At 40.7% G+C, this 20,330-nt stretch overlaps 1 protein-coding gene across 1 annotated transcript in view; it reads right to left on the bottom strand.

Annotated features, from left to right (window-relative positions):
- Positions 1–20,330, bottom strand: part of zc3h3 (zinc finger CCCH-type containing 3) — a 297,823-nt gene that overhangs the window by 199,952 nt on the left and 77,541 nt on the right. Inside the window, exon 4 of the mRNA XM_063057690.1 lies at positions 4,425–4,581. Coding sequence (XP_062913760.1) covers positions 4,425–4,581 — 157 coding nt within the window. The remainder of the gene's footprint in view (positions 1–4,424; positions 4,582–20,330) is intronic.

The following is a 20,330-nucleotide window of genomic DNA, read 5'->3' as shown; positions in this document are numbered from 1 at the left end:
AGAGATTGCAGACTTTTTCAAGAAAGATAAGGCTGTTATAGAATCACACACAAAATGCTGGAATGGGATGAAAAGAGTAGTCAATGTTTCGGGCCCAGACCCTTCATCAAGACATCCTGATGAAGGGTCTTGTCCCAAAACGTTGAATATACTCTTTTCCATAGATGCTACCTGGTCTGCTCAGTTCCTCCAGCATTTTGTGTGTTGCTTGGATTTCCAGCATCTACAGATTTTGCTTGTGATTCAGCTGTTATAGTAGGTGATTTTAACTTTCCAACATATTGAGTGGGACTAGATGAAATGGAGTTTGTCATGTGTTCAGAAAAGTTTCCTTAATCAGTATGTATAGCTCCTGTTCTGTCCCATCTAAAACAATGGAACACCGAAATACTGAGCTGCCAGTCCTGCCCCTCTTGTGATACTTGTTCTGCTATTAGGGAATAAGACAGGGCAGGTGACAGAAGTTTGTGTAGGGGGACACTTTGCATCCAGTGAGCATAATGCCATTAGTTTCAAAGTAAATATGCAAAATCATAGGTCTGGTCTGGTCTGAGATTCTAAATTACAGAAAGGCCAATTCTGCGGTTATCAGAAATGATCTGGCAAGTGTGGATAGGAACAGGCTGTTTTCTGGCAAAGGAGTACTTGAAAAGTGGGAGGACTTCAAAAACAAAATTTTGAGAGTACAAAGATTGCATGTGCCTGTAAGAATAAAAGATAAACAAGTGTAGGAAACTTTGGTTTTCAAGAGACATTGAGGCCCTGGTTAAGAGAAAAAAGGAGGTGCATAGCAGGGATAGGCAAGTAGGAACAAATGAGGTGCTTATGGAGTATAAGAAATGTACGAGAACACTTAAGAAATAAATCAGGAAGGCTGGGGGTGCACCTAGATGACAGATTTGAGTGGAACACCAATAGAGAAGTTGTGTACAAAAAGGGCCAAGGTTACCTCTACTTCTTGAGGAGACTGAAGTCCTTTGGAATATGCAGACTTCTCTTTCACATGTTCTACCAGCCCGTTGTTGCCAGTATAATCTTCTATGCAGCGTGCTCAGGCAATGGCATTAACACAGGCAATGCCAGCAGCCTCTATAAACTGATTAGAAGGGTTGGCTCTGCTTTAGGAGTCAAACTAGACAGACTGGAAGCTGTGGTACAACAAAGAACCCTACAGAAAATCCTGGTAATTCTTGACAATGTTTCTTACCCTCTGCATGCCACCTTGATTGAACAGAGGAGCAATTTCAGTAGCAGACTAAGACAACTGTGCTGCTCCGAAGAGCGCTATACAAGATCATTCTTACCCTCAGCCATTAGGCTCTAATTTCATCATTTCTCCTCACTAACTTCATATATAAAAGTCTGTCCGTCTGTGTTATGAACAATACTCACTGGCCAAGCTTATGCAAGCCATTTGGGTAGATAATTCCAAAGATACACTCTTCTTTGTGTGAAGAAATTGCTTGCCTTGAGTGGTTGACACTTTAATTTGAGACTGTGCCATCTGTTTCAAGAGCCAATGGAACCACAAGAATGCATCTACCTTACCAAACCTGTAAGACCTTTGTACAATAATGAGATGACCTCTCAGTCTTCTAAATTCTTGAGAGCATAGGCCAATCTATTTAATTCCTCCTTACCCATTCTTGGATATCAGTAAGGTTGGCCTTTGGGTTTGATGGTTTTGCCAGTGCTTAAGGATATTAAGTGGGTGGCTTGAAATTCTGAATGATATGATAAGCAAAAAGTAGTAAGGAAAACCAAGTTTAGTCGTGGTCCTTCTCCCCACAAAAGTCTTGCAATACGGCTCTGTCAAATTCAGCACCTTATTTCATCAAAGAAACAGGCAGAAGATTTCAGATAGAGCAGAGGCATCTACTAGATTATGTCACCATCTGAATGACAGATTGCGTGGTGACTTTATTACTTATACCACCATTGATTACTCTGCGGCTGGGTCAGTAATCATCTCCATTCCTAAAAAGAGGTGGTGACAAAAACGCTGCCACAGGAAAACTAATACTAAAGGACCCAAAGACCCAGGAACAAAGCAAGCTCCTCATAAACAACCTGACAACTTCTAGCAAGCAGGAATCAAACAGCATCCACAGTACCTCGTCAGGCGGAAGAACCACATAATATCCACCTGTTAAACTACAAAGCTTCTCAACCAAAAAAACAACAATTTTGGTTTGATGAGCAAGTCCAGAGGATTTAATAGCTAAATGATCATAAACACGGTATGTCATTGGACTAAAAGCAAAATCATGTCTCAATAGAGAACAGAAAACATCTTCAATGTATCTGAATGCTAAATTCCAACAAAAAAAACATTACCAGAGGAACAGGAAATCCATCAAAAATCAACAAAATAAACAAGACCACTACTTTACTGATTGCTCTAGAAAACAAATCAATGCACAAAACTAATGTGGCAAAATTGTTGAAAATGCTACATAATAAACATAAACATTTTACTCACTTTAAATTAATTCCCGTTACAGTAAACGGACTATTGCACTACATAAGTACCATACACAGCATCTTTGGTGATCAGTTGTTGTATGTTTATCTTGTATGAGGCTCATCATTATGACCAAAAGCACTTGCTACATTAGCACCCAATTGTGAACATAAATTGTGAATCAAATCGCAACAAATTACAACAAATAAAATGTATTTATATTATATAATGGTGAAAGACCTTGATAGAGTGGATGTGGAGAGGATGTTTCCAATGGTGGGAAAGTTTCAGCCTAGGGGCATCCTCTTAGAATGGAGATGAGGAGGAATTTCTTTAGCCAGAATGGTGAACCTGTAGAATTCCTTGCCACAGGCAGCTGTGGAGGCCAAGTCTTTATGTATGTTTAAGACAAGAGAGATTTATAGATTTCTTGATTAGTCAGGCATGAAGGGATATGAAGAGAAGGCAGGAGATTGTGGCTAAGAGGAAAAATGGATTAGCCATGAAGAAATGGCGGAGCAGACACAATAGACCAAATGGCCTAATTCTGCTCCTTTATCTTATGGTCTTATAGACTTACTTTTTTAACAACACTGGTTGCCATGCTGTTACTTCAGTTTGTGTCTTTCATGGTATGAATGGTACTCATATGATTAAAATAATTTGATTCGGCAAACTAAATTACGATCTAGCTTCAAAGTAATCTTACTAAACTATGGAAAATTTGGGAACTGTAAAATGCTTTTGCAATTCAGTAAAGGCCTTACAATACTGGATATTTGGTCTCCACTATGGACTACCTGTGCTACAAAATAATAGACAATAGGTGCAGGAGTAGGCCATTCGGCCCTTCAAGCCAGCATAACGTAGTTTGGGTATGCATGATCAACTGGAAATGTTTGTACATCTAGAAATGCCCTTGCCTACAAAGATAGCTTAAATAAAATCTTACAACCTTTTTTCCAAATTACTAGTATTTTCATTTTTAAAGAACATTTAATAATTGTGTTCCAAAAGGAGACTGCAGTCTCAGAATTTATAATGACTACCATGAGTGCATCAAGACTTATGCAGGATCTTGACCATCTGCCACACATATGCAGCCTGACCTACTGAGCTCCTCCAGCAGTTTGGTTTTTGCTCCAGATTACAGCATCAGCAGCCATTTGTGCCATTTTGTACCGATAAAAGTTGATCTCACTATTTGGAAAGACCAAAACACCCAATTGCAATGTTTTAGAGATTCAATAGCTGAAGTGGCAATCACAATAAGGAACTGAGAATTTATAATCTACATGTTAGTATATGCATCATCTTCAGTTAGAAGTAATAATAAAACTGCCATTTCTGTCTGATCACATTGCTAGGATTATTTATAATGGGTATTAAAAATATTAAAAACAGAAAGAGATCACCAAACTATAATATAGACAACCAAGAAGTAGTAGGAATCATGGGTTGAACAGATTCGTATATTTTTGTTTAAAACAAAATATCTTTTTAATTGACCAAAATCTCTTATTGGAAATGTAACCACAAAAAATGAAATCAGCGTATAAAAATGTTCACTTGGTACTAGTCAGCTAGTCAACTAGTCAGCTCTACAGTTTAGAAGAAAAAGTCAAGGATCAGATTGAATTATGAAGATTAGGTGCACAAGTCCTTTTGATGGCTCTGTGCAATCAATTAGGAATTAAAACCTTCAGAGTTGATTTGATTAAGGCAACACAATTGATTAAGTCACAATAGGCTACTGTTACCCTGGAACAAGGCAAACAAAAACCAGCAAGAGATCTTGCATCCTTATAGTCATTGAGATGTTCAACACAAAGTACACACGTACAACCAAGGCAGAATTATGTCTTGTCATGTGTACGACTGAAGTCTCTAACTCAAAGAGTATTGGACCAGCATCTGATGAAGTCAGAAACACACAGTTAGTTTTGAAATATAAGATTACCTTACACAGGAGTTGTTGACCTTTTTAGTCTTCCAGGAAAAAGCAGATGAGCTTGTTGTCAAATTATTGAAACCTGCATTCTTCTTCACTATTTTATACCTTGTATTGATTAGTCTGTTGCTTGAAGGGTTTTTCACTGAGAATGAGGAACTTAAACCTGTGTAAGCATAAAAAAGTAATAAATAACTTAAACAACATATATACATTGTTCAAGCAATGAAGACAAAATACCAGAAAAAAGTACCACCAAGTAGTGAAATGAATTTCAATAATCAGTAAGTGTAGTTAGTGAAAAACAATTTATCACTGTGGGGTCTCTAGATCAAGGGACATAACCTTAAAACTGGAGACACAAGATGTACTGTAGATGTTGCAATCTGGAGCAACACAGAAAGCATGTCGGACTGCATCAATGGAGGAAAATGGACATGCAACATTTACCTCCAGAGAAGTTGCCATATTTGTTAATCTTCTCCAGCACTTTTTGTGTTGTTTCTTCCCCAAATACCGTTGGGGTTCAAACATTAATTTCAAAATGAGATTGTTGGATTTCAGTTAAACTGTGGCTTTCAGAAACATGAAACCAGGCAAGTAAAATTAAAGTTAGATAAAGATCACTCATAATTAACAGAATGACAGAATTGAAGCATGAACCTGAAATGGCCTATCTTATTTCTTTGTTAAAATATGGACCAACACTAGAAAGAATGACCATGAGTGCTGCTGGACCTGTAGGAAATTTTTTCAAAGTTTTTTTTGCAGTGACAACTTAACAAATATGTTAGCCTCATGACTGTGGGTGACACAGCAGCATAGTAGCTAGCATACAGCTTCAGAACACCAGGTATAAGATCAGGGTTCAATTCCTGCTGTCATCTGTACGGAGATTGTATGACCTCCCAGTGACCACATGGGTTTCCTCCAGTTTCTTCCCAGATTCCAAAGATGTACAAGTTAGGATCAGTAAGTTGTGGGCATGATACGTCGCGGCTGGAAGCACGATGACACTTGCGGATTGCCCAGCAGATCTGATCGTGATGGCCATTAATAGAAACCGACAAATTTCACTGTCGGTTTCACTGTCTCAATGTACATATGATAAATAAATCAAATTTTTCATCTACCTCAAATGCAAGTCTGACTTGACTGACTCAGTGTCCTTCTGTATACTCTATTTCAGGGTTTCTCAACTGGGGTTCAGCCAGAGGTTGCTCAGGGTTCTGTGAGAGACCATGATTTAAAAAGAAAATCTTTTTTGAACTTTGTGCAACACTGTCAATCACGATGGTGGGCAGTGGCCAAGCAGACCGGTTAGCAATCATGTTAGATTTTGCTAAGTACTTTGAAGATGAAGAACGGGTGCAAAAACTAGGCTACTTAGCAGGCATTTTTCATCATAGGAACCAGTTGAAGTCTCTTCAAGGGCCTGGAGGAAATGCTTTGACTTCAAGTGACAAAATTCTTGGATTTGAAAAGAAACTGAATCTTTGGTAAAATTATGCTGCAAAAGTAAATCTTGAAATGTTTCCACCGCTGTTTGGGCTTGAGAGTGAGGAAAGATATCAATAAGACTTGAAACTTTCTGAAAACCACCTGGAAGTACTGCAGAATAAAATTGAACAATATTTTTCCTCTCTTTTAACACAAATGTATGACTGGGTGAAGGACACTTTCTCTGAATCTTTTGCTCAGCCTGAGAACTTGACTCTGAGAGAAGAGGAAGAACTTTGTGAGATGCTATTTGATTATGCACTCAAGATGAGATCTACTGATCTGTCCCAAAGCAAGTTCTGGCTTTCTGTGAAAGAAGAGTATCCTGCCATTCATAGGAAAGCAATGAACATTTTGCCTCAGTTTTCAACTTCTTACATGTGTGAGCAAGCTTTTTCTTGTTTAACAAACATCAAAAGCAAGGATAGAGGTGATCTCATTTCAGTCGAAGGTGAAAACCTTGTGTGCATATTGCAGGTTCAGTGCAGAATTGAGTATTGTGCAGCAAAAAAACAAGCACAGGTTTCACATGCCAGGCCTATATTTCAGCCTGATCATGTCACTTCATAAGAAAATGTTTCCTCAAGGTCTTGTATAAAATTGTGGCTTAGGCTATATTTTCATTCATATTGCTCTGGCTTATGGTTTTTAGTAACTTTATTATTCAAATTGTCAAATTTTCATGCTGTAAGTAGCGTTAACTAAAATCAATTTACAACCTTTACTTAAATCAAATATACTGAAACTACCTTTAGAAAAATAAAATCCCATTTTGGTTTAAGCCAGTTATTTAACAGAAGTTTATTATATTTTCCTTATGAGTTCTTAAAATTTATAAAAGGGAAAGAGATTAATTTCAAGAAAGGTAAGCTAAGCTTAACTACCCGATATTTTTCCAAGAAAGGTTGGCTAAAAATCCATTCTCTACTCAAAAGAGCACTGACAATTATTTTTGGATTATTTTATCTATGACTCACTGATCACGCTAATGTACTATGAGCTGTAGAGATGATAACTTTTACGCAGGTGTTCTGAGACTTGAAAATTATTTCAAGGGTTCCTCCAGGGCAAAAAAGTTGAGAAAGGCTGCTCTACATAGTCACAATGCAATAAGCAAAGCAAAAAAAGATATAGTTGAAAAAACACACAAAGTGCTGAAGGAATTCAATATTCACCAGTGAAGATCACCTTGGCAATTGTGGGGATAACTTAAAATGGACTGAAACACTTGAGAATGTGCTGGAGTTTTTGAAAGGTATTACATTAGTTAAGTCATCGGGACCGGACGAGATATACCCCAGGCTACTGTGGGAAGCAAGGGAGAAGATTGCTGAGGCTCCGGCAATGATCTTTGCATCATCAATAGGGATGGGAGAAGTACCAGAGGATTGGAAGGTTGCAAACATTGTTCCCTTGTTCAAGAAAGGGAGTAGAGATAACTCAGAAAATTATAGACCAGTGAATCTTACTTCAGTGGTAGGCAAGTTGTTGGAGAAGATCCTGAGAGGCAAGATTTATGAGCAGTTGGAGAGACATAATCTGATTAGGGATAGTCAGCCTGGCTTTGTCAAGGGCAAGTCATGCCTTACGAACCTGATTGAATTCTTTGAGGATGTAACAAAATACATTGATGAAGGTAGAGCAGTGGATGTAGTGTATATGGACTTCAGTAAAGCACTTGTTAAGGTTCCCCATGCGAGCCTCATTCAGAAAGCAAGGAGGCATGGGATCCAAGAAGACTTTGCTTTGTGGATCCAGAATTGGCTTGACCACATAAGGCAAAGGGCAATTGTGGATGGTTCATACTCTACATGGAGGACGATGACCAGTGGTGTTCCCCAGGGATCTGTTCCAGGAACCGTCCTCTTTGTGATTTTTATAAATTATCCGGATGAGAAAGTAGAAAGGTGGGTTCATAAGTTTTCTGATGATACAAAAGCTGGGGGGTGTTGTGGATAGTCTGGATGGTTGTCAAAGGTTACATCAGGACATCGATAGGATGCAGAACTGGGCTGAGAAGTGACAGATGAAGTTCAACCCAGATAAGTGTTAAGTGGTTCATCTCGGTCGGTCAAATTTGAAGACAAAATATGTAGAACCATTAGATATTTCAATCCTCATGATAAGTCGGCACTCTCGATGTTGGCAGTGGGCTTGGAGTGGTGACAAGAAGGGAGAGTAGGTATGTTATCGGGGTCATTAAGTGGGCACCCTCCTTCTTTGACGTTTTGTTGATAGGCCCACGATGTCTCCAGAGGCCTCACTGATGCTACCTGGTGTCCCAGATACATCACCCTCAGTTCCATACCCTCCTGTCTTCATCTTGCAGCCCAGTTGTTGTCTTTCCTTTTAATCCAAATCCAATTGCTGCTTTCTTCTGCTTCATTTAACAAGGGCTTGATTGCTTGTTGGAGGGAGTGACCTCTCACCCCCATCTTCTTCAATAGACTGGTCATAGATGTAGCAACGAATCCCCTGCCTTCCACTTCTACAGGGCAAATCTTGGTCTTCCAGCCATTCTGGGCAGCTTCAGTTGCCAGTTCAGAGTACTTGGTCTTTTTCCTCTCATAAGCTTCTTCGACACCATCTTCCCATGGTACTGTCAATTCCACAACATATGCCAGTTTGGCAGTTATGGACCACAGGACCATGTCTGGCCGGAGTGTTGTAGCCGCAATGTCTCGGGGAAACACAAGCTTTTTTTCCAAGTCCACATCCATTTTCCAATCCCGTGATGTTATATGGTGCTCTGGAGGTTGGCCTGCCGGTACAAATCGTGTGATGTGGACATTTCCTGCCGATGTTTGTGGGAGAGCATTTGTGGTGATTCGCCTCTCCTCCAAGATTGATGCCAGCTGTCTGAGAACTTGGTTATGCTGCCAAGTGTACCGCCCCTAGGTGAGGCTTGTGGTGCATCCTGTTAAAATGTGTGTTAGTGATGCAGGTGCTTGACAAAGAAAACAAGCAGGGTCTTCTCCCCACCAACGTTTCAGGTTCTTGGGTGTGGGTAGGATTAATGGTAAGAATCTTGGCAGCGTAAGGATCAGTGAGATCTTGGGGTCCATGTCCACAGGACACTCAAAGCTGCTGTGTAAGTTGACAGTGTTGGTAAGAAGATGTAGGGTGCATTGGCTTTCATGAACCGTGGGATTGAGTTCAAGAACCGTGAGGTAATGTTACAGCTAGAAAAGTTAAATCCCACTTGGAGTATAGTTAAACTGCACTTGGAGTACGGTGTTCAGTTGTGGTCACCTCATTACAGGAAGGATGTGGATGCTATAGAGAGTGCAGATGAGATTTACAAGGATTTTGCCTGGATTGGAGAGCATGCCTTATGAGAATAGGTTGAGTGAACTTGGCCTTTTCTCCTTGGAGCGACGAGGGATGAGAGGTGATCTGATAAAGCTGTATAAGATGATGAGAGGCATTGATCCTGTGTATCGCCAGAGGCTTTTTCTCCAGGGCTGAAATAGTTAACACGAGGGGCATAGTTTTAAGGTGCTTGGAAATAGGTACAAGGGGGATGTCAGAGGTGAGTTTTTCCACACAGAGTGGTGGGTGCGTGGAATGCACTGCCAGTGAAGGTGGTAGAGGCGGATACAATAGGGTCTTTTAAGAGACTCTCAGATAGATACTTGGAGCTTAGAAAAATAGAGGACTAAGTGGCAGGAAAAATCTAGGCAGCTTCTAGATAGGTTACATAGTCGACAGAACATGGTGGGCTGAAGAGCCTGCAATGCGCTGTATATTTTCTATGTTCTAACAACGAAGGTCAGGTACCAACTATAAAGGAAAATATACACTCAACTTTTCAAGCTGAGACCCTTCATCAGAACTGAAGCATCAACTGGTTATTTCCCTCCACAAATGTTGCCTGAACCCGCTAAGTTTCTCCAGCATTCTGTGTTGCTCAAGATTTCCAACAGCTGCAATATCTCGTGTCTCTCTGAAACAGTTGGCAAACGTTTTGTTTTCTCTTGTGGAATTGAAGTAGAGAATAAATTAATACTTTAGGAATAATGAAAAAAATAGGAACACATCCTTACAGGTTCTTCATCATCATCATGTGCCGTGTTGTACGACATAGATTATCATGGTCTTTCGATGACCATGATTGTTCTTGGCAAATTAAGTGGTCTGCCATTTTTCTGGGCAGTGTCTTTACAAGATGGGTGACCCCAGCCATTATCAATACTCTTCAGAGATTGCCTGGTGTCAGTGGTCAACTAAGACTTGTGATATACACCAGCTGCTCATATGACCATCTACCACCTGCTCCCATGGCTCCACATGACTCTGATCAGGGGGCTGATCAGGTGCTACACCTTACCCAAGGGTGACCTGCAGGCTAGCAGAAGGAAGGTGCTCCTTACATCTCCTTTGGTGGAGACATATCTCCACCCCACCTCCCACCTTACAGATTGCTGCTTTAATAAATGTGATATTATAAAGATTTTACCATGAAGTGGCAACTCTCACTCTGTCAGACTTATCTAAAGCCACTTGTTATATATAAAAGTTTCGGAATAAGCTTCATATTAGAACATTAATATGGTAATTTCTCTGAGGCACTTCACTGGAAAGTGGACAGATCAAAGAATAGGAGAATGCTATGGAGCAGTTTAAAACATTAAAGGATTGCCTACCTGTCAGTTCTTACGGTTCAGCAACTATTTGGGTGAATGAGGCTTAGTGAGAGTTAGGATTGAAAGCCAATTTGGTTGTGCTCAAAGATATGGCAAATAAAATGAGGGAACTGGCTAAAAGTGTAATGGTAATAGTCAAAAAATAATGTGCTGGAGGAACTCAGCAGGTCATGCAGCATCTGTAGGAGGAAAGAACTTACTGACATTTCAAAGTTGAAACCCTGCATCATGTCTGATGTTTCAACCTAAAACATTAACCAATTTCTTTCCTCCGGTAGATGCTGCATGACTCTAAGTTCCTCTAGCACATTGTTGTTTCAGATTCCAGCGTCTACAGTCTCTTGTGCATGTTTCAGGGGGTTATAGTCAGGGAAATGAGTGAGATGACATGCAAAAAAAAAAGAAGAATTTGAGAGATGACGGAATCGTGATGCAAAATTCAATTTGGGATCAAATATGATACTAAAGTTGCACACAGTCCAGTTCAGTTTCACGCTATTGCCATGGAGAGGATGGAATCAATAGCTGAGGAACACTGCATGTGACGGGAACTGAAGATGTTGGCTTTGGTCATCCCAATAGTCAGATGATGAAGAATTTCTGTATAGCATTTTCAGAATTCTTCACTACAGAGGGTTATGGCTGCTCAGTTGCTGAGTATGTTCAAAGCTGAGATCCATTTACATGATAAAGCACTAAAAAGAATGGAAGACACAAAGATCAGGAGAGAAAGTTGATAATGAACTGGATTAGCAATAAAACTAAATTGTGTGCCAGACTTGAGGTTCCATATGGACTACAATTTCTCATACAGATTTAAGAAAGGATTAGAATTTAGAATTCAGGATCAAAGAAGTTACGACATGTTAGCTAGCACATAAGAAAGCAGGTGCATGAGCAGGCCAGTCAGTCCCTTAGCCCTCGCCACCATTCAAGCAAGCATGGTGGGTCTGCCTCAGGTTTCATTGCCTCTTTTGTGACAGTTTTATATAACCCTCCATTCCCTGATCTTTAACAAAATATAAGTACTTCCATGACCTGCAGTAGGATATTCCAGATATTCATCAGCTTCTGTTGAAAGAATCAAATCCTCAGCATTTAGGCAGAAACACTCTCTGGATAAGTAGTAGTAAGTTTGGGGAACACAAGATAAAATGTGTAAGTGTAGAAAAAAGTCACATTAGTGATTCACTGATGACACAGTGTGGTGTTAGGCAAGTGTGTCCTACCCTACGTAATAATAAAGCAGAGAGTGATTATGTGGTTAACTATATCCTAGACTACAAACATTTTGACATTAAAAATTGATTGAATGACTCCAGAGAAGATGCTATGAAAAAGATTGGAAAGAGTTGTTCTATCACTTCACAAAAGTGAAAATCAGATAGGATTTACACAGAAATTCTAGGAATGTTGGGCTCATATTTGAGAAACTACAATATGATATTTATATACAACTTTATTTTTACACAATTCTTTATTCTTTGTAATTTGTTGTTCTCTGTTGCAAGTAGCACCAACACACTACAGCAAATGCCTAATACGTTTGTACATGTAAATGTGTGTGGCGAATAAAGTTGATGAAGGAGTAAAATGGAGGGCAGAATATGGACCAACAGTCTGTAAAACCGAGAGGGTATAGATAAGCCTAGAAACAAAGCAACCCATTAATGATGCTCTTCCAGATTTACAATGGCACCAGACCCCATGTAGAACAGCTATGGAATCAATACAAAGTTCTAAGTAAGTTTATTATCCAAATACATATATGTCACTATATACAACCCTGAGATATGTTTTCTTGTAGACATTCACAGTAAGTAAAAGTAAACACAATAGAATCCATGAAAGACTGCACCCAACAGGAAAAAGAACCAATGTGCAAAAGACAACAGACTGTGCAAATACAAAAACAAAGTGATAATAATAATAATGACTAAATAAGCAATAAATATCAAGAACATGAGGTGAAGAGATCTTGAGAGTGAATGCATAGGTTGCGGGAACAATTTAGTGATGGGACAAGTGAAGTTAATCCTTTCTGGTTCAAGAGTCTGATAGTTGAGGGGTAATAACCGTTCCTGAACCTGGTAAAGTGTGTCCTGAGGCTCCAGTACCTTCTTCCTGATGGCAACAGTGAGAAGAGGGCCTGGATGGTGGGGGTCCTTGATGAAGGATGCTACTTCCCTATGACAGTGCTCTGTGTAGATGTGTCCAATGATGGCGAGGACTATCCCTGTGATGGACTGCACCATATCCACTGTTTTGTAGGATTTCATGTTCAAGGGCATTGGTGTTTCCAAAACAGGTTGTGATACAACCAGTCAGTATACTCTCCACTGTACATCTATAAAAGTTAGTTGAAATTTTAGATGATACTGTATGCCAAATCTTCACAAACTTCTAAGAAAGTAGAGGCGCTGTCATATTTTCTTTGTAATGGCACTAACATGTTGGCCCTGGAATCCTCTGAAATGATAATACTGAGAAATTTAAAGTGGCTAATCCTCTCCATCTCTTGATTCTATGATGAGGACTAGCTCATGGGCCAGTGGCTTCCTCCTCCTGAAGTCAATAATCAACTTCTTGGTCTTGCTGGAATTGAGTTAGAGGTTATTCTTGTGGCAATACTCGGCCAAACTTTCAAATACCCTCCTCTATGCTGATTAATCACCACCTCTGATTCAGCCAATGACAGTGGTGTCATCAGCAAACTTAAATATGGCATTAGGGCTGTGCTTAGCCTCACAGTGATAACTACAAAGTGAGTAGAACAGGCTTGTCGTGCATCTCTACTGAAGGAGATTGAAGAGAAGATGTTTTTGCCAATCTGAACTGACAGAAACCAATAAGGGTTCTGATGAACTGAAGATTTTATAGAATACATTTATACAAAGAACCAACAATGCAGCATTCTTCTCTGAACCAGTGCAATCACTCCCAATCTGATTCAGGAAATTTCCCAGAACCGGAGCTCTAGAAACATGGCACACTACATAACCTAGCAAAGAACTCTCCTCTGATGATACTGTAAATCTGGGAAGACTCTCAAGTTTACCTTCAATAAGGGTTACAGTGGAGGGGATCTTCTCAAAGGCAAAGTGCAGCACCATCTCAGTTGCAGTCATCTCTATTTGAGTACTTGTTATATAAAAAAAAGCTCCAATTCCACAATGGCACATATCACTCTAATCAAGTGCTCACATTTTTATTACACGTAATATCCAGAGCTCCCGTTATCAGTTGAGAACACACCACAGGCCACTGAGGTCGGGGCTAATGACTAATCCATCTCATTAGATTCTCCTAATTAAGAACATTATTGTAGCGAGCGAGGAACAGCAATACCGTGCTGGTGTTATTTCAACATGTTATGAATACAATTCATCACCACGAGAAAAATAATATAGTGGTTCATATGTGGGCAAGGTAAAAACTGCTGAAGCTGCAGCCTGAGAGCTGTATCCAATGCACAGGCTTTTGCTTATAAAGCTGCACTGCTGTCATCATGAGACAGACGCAACCCTTGTGACTTTTATAAATGCATACAGAAATCACGATCCTGGTGTGAGGATTAAGCAGCCCATGGTCCAGGCTCTGCAATGTGGGAACGTGGATGGCATGATCAACCAAATTTTCACTAGCTGAGTAAGTTAAGCAAGTTGAAGAGGAAAGGCAGAAGTAACTGCTTCACCTAAGAACTATTGTACAACATAATGAGAGGTAGAGCCACTGAAGGAGGAAGAGATAAAAAGCGTGGGCCTGAAGAAAGTTTTCTCCATCCAAAAGGGTGCACTACAAAATTGTTTCGTTCTGTCTCAACCCATTTCCTCAGGGGCAAGGGTCTTCAGCATGGAACTATTCACAATTTGGCAAACTCACTCAGGAAAGCTGTAGTAGAAATGGAACTGTCACATTCCAGAGTTACTGCGAGCAGATCAATTCTCTTTTTTTTTCCCCATGTGGTTTGAAAAAGACTCAATTATGTTGCATTTCCAGTGGATCTGAAATACAAGAATTTTTTGGACTGGGAAATGGCCACTAGGCCTAACAAACCTTCTCCTTACTGAAGAAGACAGATGTAAATCATAAGAGCAGTGCTGCACACTCCAAGACCTTTCTATAATAAAGTGCCGGAGTTTAAAGTAAATTTATTATCAAAGTTCATATTTGTCACTATATACAACCCTGAGATTTGTTTTGTTGTGGGCATACTCAGTAAATCCAAGAACCATTATCAAATTAACGAAAGACTGCACCCAACAGGATGGACAAACAACCAACGTGCAGAAGACAACGAGCTGTGCAAATACGAAAGAGACAATAATAATAATAAAAAAATAATGATAATAAATAAATAAGCAATAAATATAAAGAACACGAGACGAAGAAACCTTGAAAGTGACTAAATCGGTTTAGTGATAGGGCAATTGAAGTTGAATTAAGTTATCTCCACTGGTTCAAAGCCTGATAATTAAGAGGGTCGATCATGATTGTGAGAGTTCTGAGTTTCCTGCATCTTCTTCCTGATGGCAGCAGCTAGAAGAGAGCATGACCTGGGTGGTGGGGGGCGCCTGATGATGGATGCTGCTTTTCTGTGACAGCGCTCTGTATAGATATGTTCAATGGAGGGGAGGGCTTTACCCGTGATGGACTAGGCTATATCCACTAATTTTTGCAGTATTTCCTGGTCAAGGGCATTGACATTTGTATACCAGGCTGTGATGCACCAAGTCAATATACTCTCCACCACACAACTATAGAGATTTGTCAAAGTATTAGATGTCACGCTGAATAATCACAAACATCAAAGTAAAGGTGCTGCTGTGCTTTTTTTGTAACTGCACTTGCATGCTGGGCCAAGGTCATGTCCTCTGAAATAACAATGAGGAATTTAAAGTTGGTGACCTTCTCCATGTTTGATCCCCCTGAGGACTGGCTCAGATACTTCCAGTTTCCTCCTCCTGAAGTCAATTATCAGCTCCTTGGTCTTGCTGGTATTGACAGAGACATTGGCATTGTGGCACCACTCAGCCAGACTTTCAATCTCCCTCCAATATGCTGATTTGTCACCTTTGATTCTGCCAACGACAGTGGTTCCGTCAGTAAACTCGAATATGGCACTGGAGCTGCGTTTAGCCATACAGTCATAAGTGTAAAGTGAAATAGAGCAGGGGACTAAGCACACAGCCTCGTGGTTCACCTGTGATGATGGAGACTATGGAGGAGATGTTGTTGCCAATCTGAACTGACTGGGGTCTACAAGTGAGAAATGCGAGGATGCAATTACACAAGGTGATTTTGAGACCAAGGTCTTGAAGCTTATTGATTAGTTTTGAGGGGATGATCGTACGAAATGCCGAGCTGTAGTCGATAAGTATATGCATGATGTATGCACCTTTGCTGTTCATATGTTGCAGGGTTGAGAGTACAGTCAATGAGATGGTATCTGCTGTGCCAATATGCAAATTGGAGCAGATTTAAATCACTTCTCAGGCAAGAGTTAATGTGTTTCATCACAGTTGATGTAAATGCTACTGGATGATAGTCACTGAGGCAGGTTACCAGGTTCTTCTTAGGCACTGGTATGATTAATGCTAGCTTGAAACAAGAGGTTAAAGATATTGGTGAACACTCCAGCAAGTTGATCAGCACATCTTTAGTACACGGGCAGGTACCCCATCTGGGCCAGATGCTTTCTGTGTGTTCACATGCCTGAAGAATACTCTCAATGTTGATCTCATAACATTAAATCACAGGGCCATCGGGGACTGTGGGAGTTGGTGAAGTGTATTGACGGTCATAGTGTACTTTACAATGGCTGACCAATCAATGGCTTGTAAGAAAAATAATTACTTGTTTACTTCTGTATTCTCTACCAATTTATAAACAGGAGCAGGAATAAGCCATCTGGCCCATTGAGCCTGCACAATCATTCAACAAGATCATGGCTGATCTGACCAAGTGGTTAAGGCATTGGACTAGCGACCTGAAGGTCATGAGTTCGAGCTCCAGCCAAGGCAACGCGTTGTGTCCTTGAGCAAGGCATATAATCACACATTGCTCTGCGACGACACTGGTGCCAAGCTGTATGGGTCCTAATGCCCTTCCCTTGGACAACATTGGTGTCGTGGAGAGGGGAGACTTGCAGCATGGGCAACTGCTGGTCTTCCATACGATCTTGCCCAGGCCTGCACCCTGGAGAGTGAAGACTTTCCAGGCGCAGATCCATGGTCTCGCAAGACTAACGGATGCCAAAAAAAAAAATGATCTGACCATGGACTCATCTCCACCTACCTGCCTTTTCCACATAACCCTTAATTCCCCTCCTATGCAAAAATCTAACCAATCTTGTCTTAAATATATTTACTGAGGTAGCCTCCACTGTTTCATTGGGCAGAGAATTCCACAGATTCACCACTCTTTGGGGAAAGCAGTTCTCTTCATCTCTGTCCTGAATTTTCTTGTCTCACCTACCAGTGGAAACAACTTTCCTGTCTCTATGTCATCTATCCCTTTCATAATTTTATGTGTTTCTTTAAGATCCCCTCTCATTCTTCTGAATTCCAATGAGTACAGTCCCAGGCGACTCAATCTCTCCTCATGGTCTAACCCCTTCATCTCTGGAATCAACTTGGTGAACCTCTTCTGCACTGCCTCCAAAGCCAGTATATCCTTGTTCAAGTAAGGAGACCAAAACTGCGCACAGTGCTCCAGATGCGGCCTCACCAGTACGCTATACAGTTGCAGCATAACCTCCCTGCTCTTAAATTCAATCCCTCTGGCAATGAAGGTCAACATTCCATTTGCCTTCTTGATAGCCTGCCAGAACTGCAAACCAACCTTTTGCAATTCATGCACAAGTACTCCCAGGTCCTTCTGCACAGCAGCATGCTGCAATCTCTTGCCATTTAAATAAGCTGATCTTCCATTTTTCCTTCCAAAGTGCATTTACCAACACTGTACTCCATCTGCCAGACCCTTGCCCACTCACTTAACACATCTATATCTCTCTGCAAAATTTGCTTTTCCACTCAAATTCATATCATCAGCACACTACAGTTGATCCCCTCTTCCAGGTCATTAATGTATATTGTGAACAGTTGCAGGCCAGTGATTGCCGAGCAGAGTAACACCCATGTATCCAAACACTCTACGTTTTATTGGTTAACCAATTCTCTATCCATGCTAGTACATCACCCCCAACTCTATGCATCTTTATCTTATGAAGAAGTCTTTTTTGTGGCACCTTATCGAACGCCTTCTGGAAATCCAAGTATCATCCATCCGTTCCCCTCTATCCACTGCGCTTGTTATATCCTCAAAGAGCTCCAGTAAGTTCGTGAAACAGGAACTGCCATTGTTAAATCCATGCTGCGTCTGCCTGATTGATCCACTTCTTTCCAGATGTCTTGCTATTTCTTCTTTAATGACAACTTCATACTTTTTCCCCAACTAGTGTTGTTAAACTGACTGGCCTATAGTTACCTGCCTTTTCCCTCCATCCTTTGTTGAACAGTGGCATGACATTCACCTCCTTCCAATCCACTGGGACCTGTCAGAGCCCAGAGAATTTTGACAAGTTATCACCAAAGCCTCAACTATAACTTCTGCCATTTCTTTCAGTACCTTGGGATACATTCCATCAGGACCAGGGGACTTGTCTACCTTTAGGCTCACAAGTTCACTCAGCACTACCCCTTTAGTGATAGCTATTGTACCGAGGTGCTCACCTCCCAGTGCATCCATATCATCTCTCTTCAGCATGTTATACATACTTGGCACCATTAAAACCAACACAAAATAGTCATTCAAAGCCTTTGCCATTTCCTCATCTATCTATATACTACTAAAACTCTCACGCTCTATCTGTCTGTTTGTCTGTTTGTGATCTCCAATTAGAGCGAACGGTGCATCACAGCGGCACTTTTTTTGGCTAAATCGAATTCAAATGCGCTGACTTACAGAATGCAGGCAAAGTTCAGGGTTATATATTCGTATAAAATTGCTCATTCGTAAAAATCAACAGGCTGCCTTTTAACCCGAGAGCCGATCAGCCATCATGGAAATCAGGACGCGACAGCCTGACGCATGTGCACGGCCAACCTCAGCAGCGACACCTACTGGAGCAGAAGGGTCGGGCAACTCTATTTCGAGGGGTCACATTCTGCTAATCACCATCAGCATGTGCAGGATTGGGACAGATTTAACTGCCACCCATCAATAAGAGATAATTAGATCTTATTGTAATGACGTACTTCGAGACACCCATAAAACCCTTTGCTGCAGTCAAAGGACAGCGGTGACTATATCACGTCCATTTAGAAGAGCTCCAACCACATCATCAAGAATAATCAGCATCCTTTGGTGTTACTGCTTCGCATCTTCTATCCAGCATTAGGGTAAAAAAAAAATAAGGGTTAGCCTAATTATGCTGCGTGGAAAGGGAAGGGGGACATTATGGTCAAGAGATGACACCAAATGTTATTGGGAAGCGGCAAGGAGAGGGAGAGAACAAGAATCGGATGAGGCCAGGGCCGCACGACTCCAGGATCAAAGAGTCAGGACAAAAAAAAATGAGAGAAAAAGAGACAGAGGAGGAGAGGACTACGCATGTCTCCAGGATTAGAGACAAACAACAAACAGCAGAAGAGATGAAAGGACTGCACGTCTCCAGAATGATAACAAGAGGCATGAGGGTGGCAGATAAACCAGAAATGATGCCATTAAAAGTGTTCTTCGTTAAACGAGGAGCAGCTATATTTGCTTTGCTACACGTCTTTGCTACGCATTGTTCTTCTTTAATAAACTGAGGTTTTCTACTTCAGTTTCCAAAGCAAAGTGATACCAATAGCACTCAGGAAAAGTTAACGCTCATTCTGGTCACATCAGACTGCACTACCCTTCTCTCAAAGGGTGCCCCAACGGGTCACCCCGTTGTCTAGTTACCTATATCAATCTCCCCCTTCTCGTCCTCCAAGGGACCTACGTTCACTTTGGCCATCCTTTTCTGCTTTATATAATAAAAACTTCCTCTGTTTTTATATTTTGTGCTAGTTTATTTTCATAATCTATCTTCCCTTCCTTTACTGCTCGCTCAGTGGTTCTTTATTGCTTTTTAAAGTTTTCCCAATCTTCCAGTTTCCATTATTCTTGGCGACGTTGTATGCACAAGCTTTTAGTTTGATGTCTTCCTTTATTTCCTTAGTTATCCATGGCCGGCTTTTCCCACCCATACTGTCCTTGCTTTTAACTGGAATATACTTTTGTCGAGCACTGTATAAAATCTCTTTGAAACTCTTCCACTGTTCCTCAACTGTTCCACCACATAGCCTATGTTCCCAGTCTACCCTATCCAACTCCTCCCTCATCCCATTGTAGTCTCTCTTGTTTAAGCATAATACACTGGTTTTAGATCGAAGTATTTCACCCTCCATTTGTATGAGAAATGCAGTCATACTGTGATCACTCTTTTCAAGAGGATCCCTAACTGCAAGAAAACCTGTCTCATTATACAGGACCAGACCCAAGATAGAATGTTCCCTTATTAAACTCTAAACATCAATGACTATTTAATTGCCTTATCTATCTGTATTCATTTGCAAGGAATTATGCGGTGTCGCTATTACAGCATGAGGCATTGGAGTTCAATTCCCTGGTTTCCTCTCACAGTCCAAAGACGTGCTAGTTGGTAGAGTAATTGGTCATTGTAAATTGTCCTGTGATTAGGCTTAGGGGTAAATCAGGTATTACTTGTTGGTGTTGCTCG

Source organism: Mobula hypostoma, chromosome 1 (assembly GCF_963921235.1).
Source record: "Mobula hypostoma chromosome 1, sMobHyp1.1, whole genome shotgun sequence".
NCBI classification, from domain to species: Eukaryota; Metazoa; Chordata; class Chondrichthyes; order Myliobatiformes; family Myliobatidae; genus Mobula; species Mobula hypostoma.
Note: the sequence above shows the minus strand (reverse complement) of the source record. Positions and strands in the feature narration are given on the sequence as shown.